General features: G+C 44.8%; 1 protein-coding gene across 1 annotated transcript in view; it reads left to right on the top strand.

Annotated features, from left to right (window-relative positions):
* Positions 1–13287, top strand: part of CCDC33 (coiled-coil domain containing 33) — a gene marked incomplete in the record, with an annotated part of 103756 nt that overhangs the window by 59478 nt on the left and 30991 nt on the right. Inside the window, 3 exon segments of the mRNA XM_087704040.1 lie at positions 2626–2727; positions 4301–4392; positions 5510–5630. Coding sequence (XP_087560166.1) covers positions 2626–2727; positions 4301–4392; positions 5510–5630 — 315 coding nt within the window.

A 13287-nucleotide genomic window follows, 5' to 3' on the forward strand; every position in this document is an offset into this window, starting at 1 on the left:
ATTTATTTGTCTTCTATGCCGCCCACTCCCGGAGGACTCCGGGCGGCTCACAAAAGACAAGGGAAAGAGGGGAACGAGACAAAGACAACATATTAAAAACAAAACCAACATTCACAATTTCCGTGGAGGTAGATGCTTCTCAGCTCCCCCCAGCCTGCTGGAACAGCCAGGACTTGGTGGCTTTGCAGAAGGCCGGGAGGGTAGTAAGGGTCCAGATTTGAAAACAATGAGTCACACCTTCCATGTGATGTCACGCTTGGGGCACTGTTCTTGATAAATTAGGATAATAAAGTGGTTCAGAATTTTGAGGGGGAGAGGACACGATGTGAAATAAATCTATTGTTGTGGTCTGCCAATGGCCTGAGGAGCTGGCAGCAGATTCGGACAGTGAGGAGGTTGGGGAGGAACCTGGGCCAGTCCTGGAATCTGGGGAAGGCTCTGATGAGGGCTCTGTGTCGGAGGCAGAGAGGGGGCCAGAGCTGTGTGCCAGTTATCAGCTGCCCTCAGAGCAATAGCAATAGCAATAGCAGTAGACTTATATACCGCTTCATAGGCCTTACAGGCCTCTCTAAGCGGTTTACAGAGAGTCAGCATATTGCCCCCAACAATCTGGGTCCTCATTTTACCCACCTCGGAAGGATGGAAGGCTGAGTCAACCCTGAGCCGGTGAGATTTGAACCGCTGACCTGCTGATCTAGCAGTAGCCTGCAGTGCTGCATTTAACCACTGCGCCACTGCGTCAAACATCAGTGAGGCAGATGAACAGCTGGAGCCTATTCCCAGTGTGCACATGCGCAGAGTTGCCAGACAAAGGGAACAGCTAAAGAACGGGTTGACGGGAGGAAGGCCACAGGTGGACGGTGAATGGCCCCTCCCAGAGGACATAAAAGAGGAGCAAAAGGGGAGTGGAGTTTGCAGGAGACCATTGGTTCGCTTAATTGTTTCGTGACTCTCCGAGACTCCTTGCCAGGTTCTGCAGATCTCGGCCTGGCAGCTCTCCAAGCCAGATAAGGTCTGTGACTGTAAATCCTCCCTTGAAAGACGTTGCTGGATGTGAATGAGCAGAATTCACAGCAAATTAATAAAAGGGGTTTTTGTTGGGACAAGGAGTTTCCTTCATGCTTTTAGGAAGCCTCAGTCAGAACATCTATAGAACTGGAGGAGTTTATAAACCATGCACATCTTCTGCTTAACAATCCAGAGCTTCTTCATCTCCAAAAGACACCTGTCCAAACTTATATTGGAAACCTCCACAGAGAGAGAATTACGATTCTTCTAAATCAGTGTTTGTCAACCTTGGCATCTTGAAGAAGCGCGGACTTCAATTCCCAGAAGTCCCCAGCCAGCCTTGTGGGGATGAGGAGTTCTGGGGGTTGAGGTCCACATCTCTTCGAGCTGCCAAGGTTGACGAACACTGCTTAGATATCCGCTGATCGCAAGAGATTAGCACAGGCCAAATACGAAACATTTGTGGCCGTGTAGGTATCTGGAAATAACCACAATGATGAGAAAAACAACCAAAAAAATGCCTTGTGACATCATAACACAAGCTCTCGCCTTTCGTACGGTCGGATTTACTGGCTTTCAACCCTGAAGCTGACCTGACCGAAGCCACCTTGGAGCTTCAGGGTTGCCACATAGGGGGGGAGATTAGAGATAGCTGGCGTTTTGTAGCCAAAATCAAATACTTTCTCTTGGGAACCAAGGACATTCTCACACCCGGTGAGAGGAAGGAGGAGTACTGTCACTAGGCAACCAGGCAGTGCTTTGATTGGAGCCTGTGACTGACTGATTGGGATTGAGGGAAGACTTTGGCTTTTGTGTGAAAGCCGTGGGAACCTTCAAAGTCGGTTTTCACCACATCGGTGCCAATATGGTATCTCCAATTAAGCTATTCTTTGAGGAATTCATCTCCTCGCTATGGGTCTATTGCTTGAAACCCTGACGATGGCCGTAGCCTTTCACAACAGCCAAATCTTTGATGTTGGTTTAGTTGAAAGCCATTTTTATTCTTTCTCCAGGAATGGAAGAAGCATTATTGTATTTACTTTTGTGCCAACTAGAGCAATTTATGGCATTGAACTTTCTAGACTATTCTCCAGGGTAGCATGAACTGTAATGAACAGCTCCTGATTTACTTATCAATTACAGTTCCTTAGAGTAGTGTTTCTCAACCTTGGTGACTTTAAGTCCTGTGGACTTAACTCAACTCCCTATTCTGGGAGTTGAAGTCCACAGGACTTAAAGTCACCAAGGTTGAGAAACACTGCCTTAGAGCCATCTCAAGAACAAACCCGTAAGAGCCGAGGTGGCACAATGGTTAAATACAGCACTGCAGGCTACTTCAGCTGACTGCAGTTCAGCAGTTCAGCTGTTCAAATCCCACTAGGCTCAAGGTTGACTCAGCCTTCCATCCTTCCGAGGTGGGTAAAATGAGGACCCGGATTGTTGTTGGGGGCGATATGCTGACTCTGTAAACCGCTTAGAGAGGGCTGAAAGCCCTAGGAAGCGGTATATAAGTCTAACTGCTATTGCTATTGCTAAGCCTCCTACCGCTTTGCTTTATCGTTTTCTTTGCACCTTCTGATCTCTTTTCATTCCGGTCTTTGGTTTCCCCTCCAACAGCCTCGGAAGAAGGACCAAACAGGAACCAAGTTGTACGCGTCGATCCTTCGCAAACGTAGCCTCATCCCACGCTACGCTGGAGTGAACTACACAGGGCTTGAGGTGAGGGCCCAGAACAAGGGATTGAAAAATTATTAGATCCAAGCCATTGGGGAGATAGATGGGTCACCGAGAGCTTCATGAATAAGTCAAGTGGAGCGAGACCTGTGATGATATATATATATATATATATATATATATATATATATATATATATATATATATGTATGTATGTATGTATGTATGTATGTATGTATGTATGTATGTATGTATGTATGTATGTATATATATATATATACACATATATATATGCAAATGAGATTCTGGCAGCAGTAATTAAATGAAGCATTATATATATATTGGATATCCTTTTTTTATTAACAAACATGTAAAATACACATACACACAAAAATTAGACGTACACCACATTTATACAATACAGTACGAACAGGAACTTCCTGTTTTTTTATAATAGCAATCATCAATCGATACCGCTCACCTTAGATTATTTCCCCTTCTATTGTATTTCATTTGGATTTCATCATTCTAAACCCTCTTATTTTACTCATAACTATTATTTTTGAGTTTTGTTATATTCTTTCATTGATTTTTGTTTCTTTCCTCCATCCACCTATACTATTTATCCCATATCTGGTAGAATTCTGATTCTTCCTTTCCCTGGATTTCTTTAGTTAGTTTATCCACTTCGGCACAGTCCATAACCTTTCTTATTATTTCATCTTCATTTGGGATTAATTTATTTTTCCATTTCTGGGCAAAGGCAATCCTTGCCGCTGTAAGTATATGTAGTATTAAATACTGGATTTCTTTTTTGTATTTCACCGACATATCCTTACTAATATATATTTTTTATTATTCCTAGAAGAAACAGCTCAGGGTTCATGTCAATTTTTTTGTTCTATTGTTTCTTCTAACCATTTTTGAATTTTGGTCCAGGATTCTTTGGCTTTTGGACACGTCCACCACATATGGTAGAAGGTCTCCTTTTGGTGATTACATTTCCTACAGTTTGGAGATCTATTTGGGAACATTTTGGCCAATCTCGCCGGGATGGGGTGGGGGGAATGCCACCTATAAAACATTTTGTAGATGTTTTCCTTGTAGGATGCCAACATTGTCCATTTATAATTCCCCTCCTCCATAATTTTTCCCAGTGCTCCAATTCAATATTGTACCCAAAGCTTTTAAGCCCAAATTATCATTGTTTCCTTCACAGTTTCCTCCTCCATTTTGAATTTTAAGAGACAATGGTATGTTTGATTTTTTTTTCTTTAAGATGAGAAATGTGACCGTTGTTTCTCTTGGTGCTGAAATGTGTGTGATATGAAAGATCCTTAACTGGTCAAGAGATGGTTGTTTACTTTACAAACAACCGTTTCTTGACCCCTTCATGATGCTTCAAGTCGCACACATTTAGAACTTGGTGGTCTTCAACAGAAACTGAATTTCAAAAAGGTCTAAAGAAGGACCTCCATGGATGATTTTTTTTAAAAACAACAACCAACAATTCAAGTAATTGACACAATTCTACAGGGGAAGAGTGCAGGGAATATTCCTTCCCACAGTGCTTCGGGGAATCTGTTCCTCATATTTTCCATTTCCATTCCAATTTTAGGTTTTTCTTCAAGGGATCAATGAAACTCTTGCGCAGCCTGGTGGCAAAGTGAAAGCCGTTGCTAGAATAGTGAACAACATTGGGGCTTACACGTGAGTAACAGACCCTGAGTAAGGAATGTGCAGGTATTCTGACCTAGGCTTCCCCAAAAAGCACGAAGCAGACTCCTCGTCCTGACAAAACCCCTTTTATTCAACGAATGTGAATTCCTCTCATTCACACTCAGCAAAGGCTTGGCAAACAGTCTTTCAAAGGGGTATTTATGACCACAGACCTTATCTATCTTGGAAAGCTGCCATGTAAATATTTTCCAAATGCGGTGCTGTGCAAGGAAAGGCTGGGCACAGAGTCTCTGAGATTCACGGACAGATCTTCACACTCCTGAAACGAACTGACGAACGAACGAATGGTTTCCTGCAAAAGCCCTCTCCCCTTTGGCTCCTCTTTTATTTCCTCTGGGAGGGGTCATTCACCATTCCCCTGTGGCTTTACTCCCAAGTCGATTTCTGATTTCTGAGCTGTTCTTTTCTTCTGGCAGCTCTGCGCAGGCACACACTGGGAACAGGCTCCAGCTGTTCGTCTGCCTCACTGCTGTCTAGCTCTGAAGGCAGCTGAGAACTGCCAGACAGCCCTGGCCCCCTCTCTGCCTCCAATGCAGAGCCCTCATCAGAGCCTTCCCCAGACTCCAGGACTGGCCCATGTTCCTCCTCAACCTCCTCACTGGCCGAATCCGCTGCCAGATCCACTGGCAGACCACAACAGTATATATACACATGTGTGAGGTGGCAACCTCATTGGGATTGTGTACTAACTTCCTGAAGATCCAGAAAAGAAACAGTGAGGCTTTCTAAGAAAGTTGACCTCTAAATGACATGAATGGGACAATTGCAATTCACTCCAAGCTCTCTGGTTTGTCTGAATCATGTGATATATAACTATCTCCTTCTAATTTTCCTGCCCAGAGATTGGTTCAGAAAGTCAAAAGTTGTGTAAGGCCATAAATGTATCTTAGCTTGGTGGAATTTACTTCTGAGCAGCCTTCATGGTGTGGCACAAGGAGCCCCGTTGAGTAGTACAGGATTTCCTTTTGAGAAGATGTCTACCAGACTGGGATTATGCTGCAATTAGAATCATCTTGCCAGCAATCAAATGGCGCCAAGCTGTGGATAACAAATAATTCTTCTTCTGTCCTTTTCATTCTTTCTAAAGACGGGAGATGCAAACCCGGTTACCTGATGCTCCAGCAGTTCCTTTGACTGTGGTGAATTTCCCCGATCCTATAATGGAGGATTTTGACGTCCCTCGAGTCAACAACCATGGATATCCACAGGTAGGAGGGGGGAAGAGGCAGAGGAAAGCTCTGGCTGAGTGGCTGAGGGAACCCAGGGACTTAGAGTTGGAGAAGGAAGTGGAGAAGAACAAAGAAATACATTGGCCGTCTCTTCCAAAGCCAGACCAGTTTATGAATGCAGTTGTGTTGGGTTGATGTCAAGCTCAAAACCAAGAATGAAACATGGTGATTCATCCAGGTTGAGTTCTTTATTGTTTAACACCGATAGACAGAATCTTGCCAGATTTCTGCAATATACCCTGGGAACTATTAAGGAGAGGCTCTCTTCGCCCTTTTTCTCTCACACACAATAATATCCAGGCTGTGTTGCTTCTTACTTCTCAATCAATCAATCAGAACGGAGCTGGAAGGGACCTTGGAGGTCTTCTAGTCCAACCCCCTGCTCAAGATAGGAGGCCATCCCAGACGAATGGTTGTTCTTTTTCGGCTTGATTTAGGAATTGAGATGAGAGAGAATTCAGTTGCTTCAACTTTGTCTCTGAGTCCAACTCTTCTTCCTCTCTGTAGTAATCCAATTTCACCCAATTCTCTTGACTGCTCCCCTTCCTCCTGAGGATATACTTCCTCACTCCATTCCAGTGGTGGGTTTCAAATTTTTTTCGAACCTACTCTGTGGGTGTGGCCTCCTTTGTGGGAGTGGCGTGCTGGCCATGTGACCTGGTGGGAGTGGCTTGCCGGCCATGTATTTTCTTTCCCTCTCTCTCTCTCTCTCTCTCTCTCTCTCTCTCTCCTTCCTTCCTTTGTCCCTCTGTCCCTTTTTCCTTTTTTTCTTTCATCTCTCTCTCACTTTTTCTTTCTTTTTCTTTTTTTCTTTCTTCCTTTCTCTTTCTCTTTCTCTCTCTGTGTGAGTCTGTGTGAGTGTGTGAGTCTGTGTGTGTGTGTGTGTGTGTGAGTGTGTGTGTGTGTGTGTATGTGAGTGGTGGGTTTCAAAAATGTTTGGAACCTCTTCTGTAGGTGTGTCCTGCTTTCCGGGTCCACTGGTGTAACCTCTTCTAACCGGTTCGGTAGATTTGACGAACCGGTTCTACCGAACTGGTGCGAACTGGTAGGAACCCACCTCTGCTCCATTCCATCAGAGTTACAAAGTTGTTGTGTTATTCCTGTGATCTTAAGACCGTGAAGAATGTTGGACATCCACCGCCAGTGAAATAAGGTCATCCAGAGATATTCTTGCCGCTCTTTGGCACTTGAATGAGTTGCAGAAGCAGTGACGGGAGATATATTTTTAAAAGTTGCTCACACGGGCCTCACAGGAAGCCATAGACAATGAGTAGAGCATAAGGATAGCAAAAGATGCTCCTAGGTTCATGAATATTAGTTCCTGGGGGGTGAGGGGGAAGAGAAGGGAAGGGAAATCCCTGTTCCATCCGGTTTCGACTGACAATCCTCCGATGAGGCACGTTGCCAGCTGGAATTGGCGAAGAAGAAGGAAAGAAATGATACAGGATGTCGATAGGGTGTTATAAATGATTTAGTGGAGCCATCTGGGCTGTGAAAATATATTCCCTCCCCTCGCTTTTTATCCGTTTTGTTAAAGACCTGAAATGAATGTTGGTTTTCTGCAACAGAGATGCAGAAGTAGGAGTAGCAGGGATAGAAAACCTCCAGCCCAGGGCCTCCTTTTTGATTTCGCTTGGATTTTTTCTCTCTCAGTCAATTTTCTCCAAGCAGGAGGCTCTCGGTGAGGAGGAGGGGTGTGTGTGTAGGTGAGTTCTGCGAAGGAGAAAAAACAAAATTGAATCTGCGCAGAGGAAGCAAAATTCAATCTGCTAAGAAAGAGCAAAATTGAATCACAAGGCTGACCTCCAGACCTTGAATTTCATTTAAATACATCTTTGGGGAAGTCCTGTGCAGTTGCTCTCAACAAGGTCCAAGAGAAAGGACACCGATGGGTGATGATGTTTGTCCCTTTTAACTGAGTCCCAGAGTCGGAAGGGGACCTTGGAGGTCTTCTAATCCAGCCCACTGCTCAAGCAGGGGACTCTATACTGTTTCAGACAAGTGGTCTCTTCTTTAAAACTTCCAGTGTTGGAGCATTCACAACTTCTGGAGGCAACTTCTGTTCCACTGATTCATTGTTCTCGATGTCAGGAAATTTCTCTTTAGTTCTAGGTTGCTCCTCTCCTTGATTAGTTTCCACCCATTGCTTCTTATCCTGCCTTCAGGTGCTTTGGAGAATAGCTTGACTCCCTCTTCTTTGGGGCAGCCCTCAAATATTGAACAATTAATCAGTGGAATGACTTGCCTCCAGAAAAATTGTGGGTGCTCCATCACTGGAGGTTTTTAAGAAGAGATTGGACAACCATTTGTCTGAAATGGTCTAGATCGGGTCTCCTGCCTGAGCAGGGGTTGGACTAGAAGACCTCCAAGGTCCCTTCCAACTCTGCTATTTTATTCTATTCTATTCTATTCCTATTCTATTCTCATTCCATATTTTATTCTCGTTCCATATTTTATTCTATTCTATTCTATTCTCATTCCACATTCTATTCTACTCTACTCTCATTCCATGTTCAATTCTCATTCCATATTCTATTCTCATTCCATATTCTATTCTCATTCCATATTCTATTCTATTCTATTCTCATTCCATATTCTATTCTATTCTATTTTCATTCCATATTCTATTCTCATTCCATATTCTATTCTATTCTATTCTATTCTCATTCCATATTCTATTCTCATTCCACATTCTATTCTACTCTACTCTCATTCCATATTCAATTCTCATTCTGTATTCTATTCCCATTCCATATTCTATTCTCACTCCATATTCTATTCTCACTCCATATTCTATTCTCACTCCATATTCTATTCTATTCTATTCTATTCTCATTCCATATTCCATTCCATTCCATTCTTCCAGACTTACATGAAAATACATATATATTGGTCTGAGACCCTCTTCCCACTGCTGACTTGTATTGCCTTCTCTTCTCTTATTCTATTCAGTTATTGGAAGACTGCTATCATCTCTCCCCCCCTCCCCTACTTAGCCCTCCTTTTCCCTCGACTAGCCAAACCCAATTCCTGCAACCATTCTCCATTTGTATTATTCATATGCATTTTATAACTGCGAAAGGGGGAGGGCTGATCTCTTCAATAGAGTTGGGATCATCCCAAATGAGGGTGGAAAGCGCCCACCCCACCCCCCCTCACAAAAAGTCACAATTTCTAAACGCTCCCATCTCCGGCCTTCAAAACAGCAAGACATGTTTTGGGGTAGAGAAGGCAGAGACACGAATGGGGTTAAGGCCACCCCACCCAAGTGGTTTGCTTTACAAACCGTAAATTACACTTTCTGGGCTTCAGGATTGCACTTAGCAATTGAATTACAAATTAATCCTCAGGGGGAATTGAACTATCACGTCCGCGCTCTCCCTCTCTTTCTCTCTCTCCCCCACCTCTCTCTCTCTCCATCCCACCCCCCTCCCCCAAACCCACACACAATCTTTCTTCCTGCCTATGTCCTTTTCAGCTGATTGTTTAACCCTTGAGTGTCCGTGCTGAGCCGTCGTATCCATTCCTGAATGGTGATTCCGTTCCTTACTCCGCTGATCGGTCCCCCCCCCCCCCCCGATTAGCCGCGAGATCTGCACGGAAACTCATTCCAATCCCAGTTTAAGGCATCGATCCGTGACGGTGGGAAATGCCATCTGTTTGTCTGTCCTCAGGCAAGCGAAGGGTTGTAAAAAAAGAAAAAAGAAAGAAAGAAAGAGAGAGAGAGAAAAAAAGAAAGAAAGAAAGAAAGAAAGAAAGAAAGAAAGAAAGAAAGAAAGAAAGAAAGAAAGAAAGAAAGCTTAGTTACAATCCCCCACCCACGCAACCTTGTAGAATTTCTGGGGAATTCTGGAGGTGGAAATTGCCAAAGATTGAGAAATACCGCAATACAGTCTCCTTCTCTTTGAGATATTTGAGTTTTGAGTTTTAAACTGCTAGGTTGGCAGGAATTGGTGTGAGTGGCGGGAACGCACCCCGTCACACAGCAGCACCTGGACTTCAAACACAGGTTGGCAAATTGCCAACCCAGCATCCTAACTCCATGAGTCACCCCGCTCTTTAATAACAGAATAGTGACAGAATAGGACTTTGAGGGTCTCCTGGTCCAGCCGTTGAAGTCCACGCATCTTCACGTTGCCAAGGTTGAGATACACACTGCGATACGATCTCCTTGTTTTGGGGATATTCAGAAATATCTCTGGAATGATGACTCCGTGGAACACGAGTTGTCTAGAAAGCGTGCTGATAAAGTTTGGAGTCTTCTAGCATCCTTTTTCCCCTGTCAAGAACATAGAATAATGGGGTTGAAAAGGACCTTGGTGATCTTCTAGGCTGACCTCCTGCTCACGGCAAGAGATCCGATGCCATTCTGGACAAGTGGATGTCCAGTTTCTTCTTGAACAACTCCAGAGTTGGAGCACCCACAACTTCTGGAAGCAAGCCATTTCATTGATTCATTGTCCTCACGGCCAGGAAAGTTCTCCTTAAGTTCTAGGCTGAGAAGGGGGTTGGACTAGAAGACCTCCAAGGTCCCTTCCCTCTCTATTCCGATTGATGGAGGATGATGGTGTGCTTGGTTAGAATATTGCCCAGTGCCCCTTGGCCTCCATAATCTTTTCTATCATCGGAAGAATAGCAAAAACTCACCCAACAGGAGCGGGATTTCAGATGAGTTGGTCGGAATGGCTATTAGTTGAGTTTTGCAGCGTTGACCTCCACAGCTCAATGGACCTCAACAATTCAACGCTATTAAAGTTGTCAGAAGACATTTGGAGGGGATGTCTGAGTTCTAGGCTGCCCTGGGAATTGGGGGGGGGGGAGAGAAAGAGAGCGAGTGCAGAAGATAACCTTCGGGGTTATGCGTGTGGCTTAATCATGAGAGGGTTATGATTGTATGGATTTTATGTCCCAGCCTTTTGTAAATCACTGGCAGTCCTCGTGGGGGCTGGAGGTATACAAATGCTATTATTAAATGAATAAGTAATGATGTTCCTTTTAGTGTTTTGCCTAAGAAAACTCCGGGTTGTAAATGTGTGTGTGAGAGAGAGAGAGAGAGAAAGAGGGATGGACGAAGAGGGAGAGGGGGAGAGGAAAAGAGGGAGAGAGGAAGAGAGAGAGAGAGGAAAAGAGGCGGAAAAGAGGGAGGAAAAGAGGAAGGGAGGGAGAAAAAGGGAGGGAGGAAGGGAGGGAGGGAAGGAGGGAGGGAAGGAGGAAGAGAGAGAAGGGGAAGGGATGGAGAAAAAGAGAGAGGAAGGGAGAGAGATAAAGAGGAAGGGAGGGAGGAAAAGAGGGAGGGAGGGAAGGAGGGAGGAGGAAGAGAGAGAAGGGTAAGGGATGGAGAAAAAGAGAGAGGAAGGGAGAAAGAGAGAAAGAGGAAGGGAGGGAGGGAAAGAGGGAGGGAGGGAGGAAGGGTGGGAGGGAAGGAGGGAGGGAAGGAGGAAGAGAGAGAAGGGGAAGGGATGGAGAAAAAGAGAGAGGAAGAGAGAAAGAGAGAGAAAGAGGAAGGGAGGGAGAAAAAGAGGGAGGAAGGAAGGGAGGGAAGGAAGGAGGGAGGGAAGGAGGAAGAGAGAGAAGGGGAAGGGATGGAGAAAAAGAGAGAGGAAGGGAGAAAGAGAGAGAAAGAGGAAGGGAGGGAGGAAAAGAGGGAGGGAGGATGGGCTGAGAGAGAGAGAATGTTAATTAATATATCATTTGATTAACCCATTATCTGGGTTTGTGCCACGCAAGGAGTCACAAACCCATCTACTGGTAGAGAAAGCTGAACAAAATAATTCCGTAGTAACCAAGAGTAACAGCTCTTGTGTATCTGCCTTTGTTAAGCACGTTGTTGTGTGAACACAGCTTTTGGGTTCATATGCTTGGATACGAATGTAAGCAAGACTTTTTCTCTTCCCTCTCGTTCCCCTGATTCCTGGTTCGAGGGAGAGGGAAGACAATGCATGCTTCATTTGCTAATTGCTTCGATGCTTGCTTTTCTAATACATTTTTGTTTGATTGCTGGGGATGAATCATTTAATTAATGTTTGACCCGTGCAGATTGATGTTTACTCATTCCAAAGTCAGCTCAATCAGGTTTCAGGAACGGTTTATTTAAACGGTTGCAGGAACTGGGCAAGGTTAGTCTAGGGAAGAGAAGCACTAGGGGAGACAGGATAGCATCTTCTAGTATTTGAGGGGCTGCCACGGAGAGGATGGGGGTCAAGCTACTTTCCAAAGCCTGAAGGCCAGACAAGGGATAATGGATGAAAAGTGACCAAGGAGAGATTCAACCTGGAAATAAGGACAGTAAGAACAATCAACCCATGGTGCCTTCAGAAGTTGTGGGAGCTTCATCACTGGAGGCCTTCAAGAGGAGACTGGACTGCCACCTGTGGGAAATGGGTCTTCTGCTTGGGTGGCGTGGGGGGTTGAACCAGATGACCTACAAGGTCCCTTCCAACTCTGTTAATCTGTGAAATGCTGTAGGGTCTCCTGCTTGGGCAAGGGGTGGACTAGAAGACCTCCAGGATCCCTTCCAACTCTGTTATTATTCTGTTATTCAGAAGTTGTGGGAGCTTCATCACTGGAAGCTTTCAAGAAGAGACTGGACTGCGATCAGTCAGAAACGGTGTGGGGTCTCCTGCTTGGGCAAGGGGTGGACTAGAAGACCACCAGGATCCCTTCCAACTCTGTTATTATTCTGTTATTCAGAAGTTGTGGGAGCTTCATCCCTGGAGGCTTTCAAGAAGAGACTGGACTGCCATCAGTCAGAAACGGTGTGGGGGTCTCCTGCTTGGGCAAGGGGTGGACTAGAAGACCTCCAAGATCCCTTCCAACTCTGTTATTCTGTTAAAATCTGTTGTTCTGCTCCCACCATGGTCCCTATGCCCTTTCTTGGAGTCATCTGTATATGGGATCTGAAAATGAGGATATTCTGCAAATATGTTATCTCTGTCTTCCTGCGCAATTAAATTTTACGGCGAAAGTGTTATGTTGTGTAATACAGTGAAGCTTTCCTCCCTTTTTATTGCCTGTTTATTTTTTTATTGCTTTTTCAGCAGGCTATTAGAAAGACACGCAGTCTTCTCCGTGTGAACTCAGCCAAACAGACTATTAAGGTTTCTTGATTTAACACCGAGGCGCCTCCTGAGTTTGAGATTAGATTAACAGAGTTGGAAGGGACCTTGTAGGTCATCTAGTCCAACCCCCTGCCCAAGCAGGAGACCCTACATCATTTCTGACAAATGGCAGTCTAGTCTCCTCTTGAAAGCCTCCAGTGATGAAGCTTCCCACAACTTCTGAAGGCAACTTCTGTTCCATGGGTGGATTGTTCTCACGGTCAGAAAAACTCCTCCTTATTTTCAGGTTGAATCTCTCCTTGGTCACTTTCCATCCATTATTCCTTGCCTGGTCTTCCAGTGCCTTGGGAAATAGCTTGACCCCAACCTCTCTGTGGCAGCCCCTCAAATACTAGAACTCTGCTATCATGTCTCCCCTGGTCCTTCTCTTCACTAGACTAGCCATGCCCAGTTCCTGTAACTGTTCTTCATATGTTTGAGCCTCCAGTCCCCTCATCATCCTGGTTGCTCTTCTCTGCACTCTTTCTAGAGTCTCAACATCTTTTTTTTATAGTGTGGTGACCAAAACTGGACTCAGT

Source organism: Thamnophis sirtalis, unplaced genomic scaffold (genome assembly GCF_051295495.1).
Source record: "Thamnophis sirtalis isolate CommonGarterSnake01/CBP01778 unplaced genomic scaffold, rThaSir2_p1.2 scaffold_2, whole genome shotgun sequence".
In the NCBI taxonomy this organism is placed as follows: Eukaryota; Metazoa; Chordata; class Lepidosauria; order Squamata; family Natricidae; genus Thamnophis; species Thamnophis sirtalis.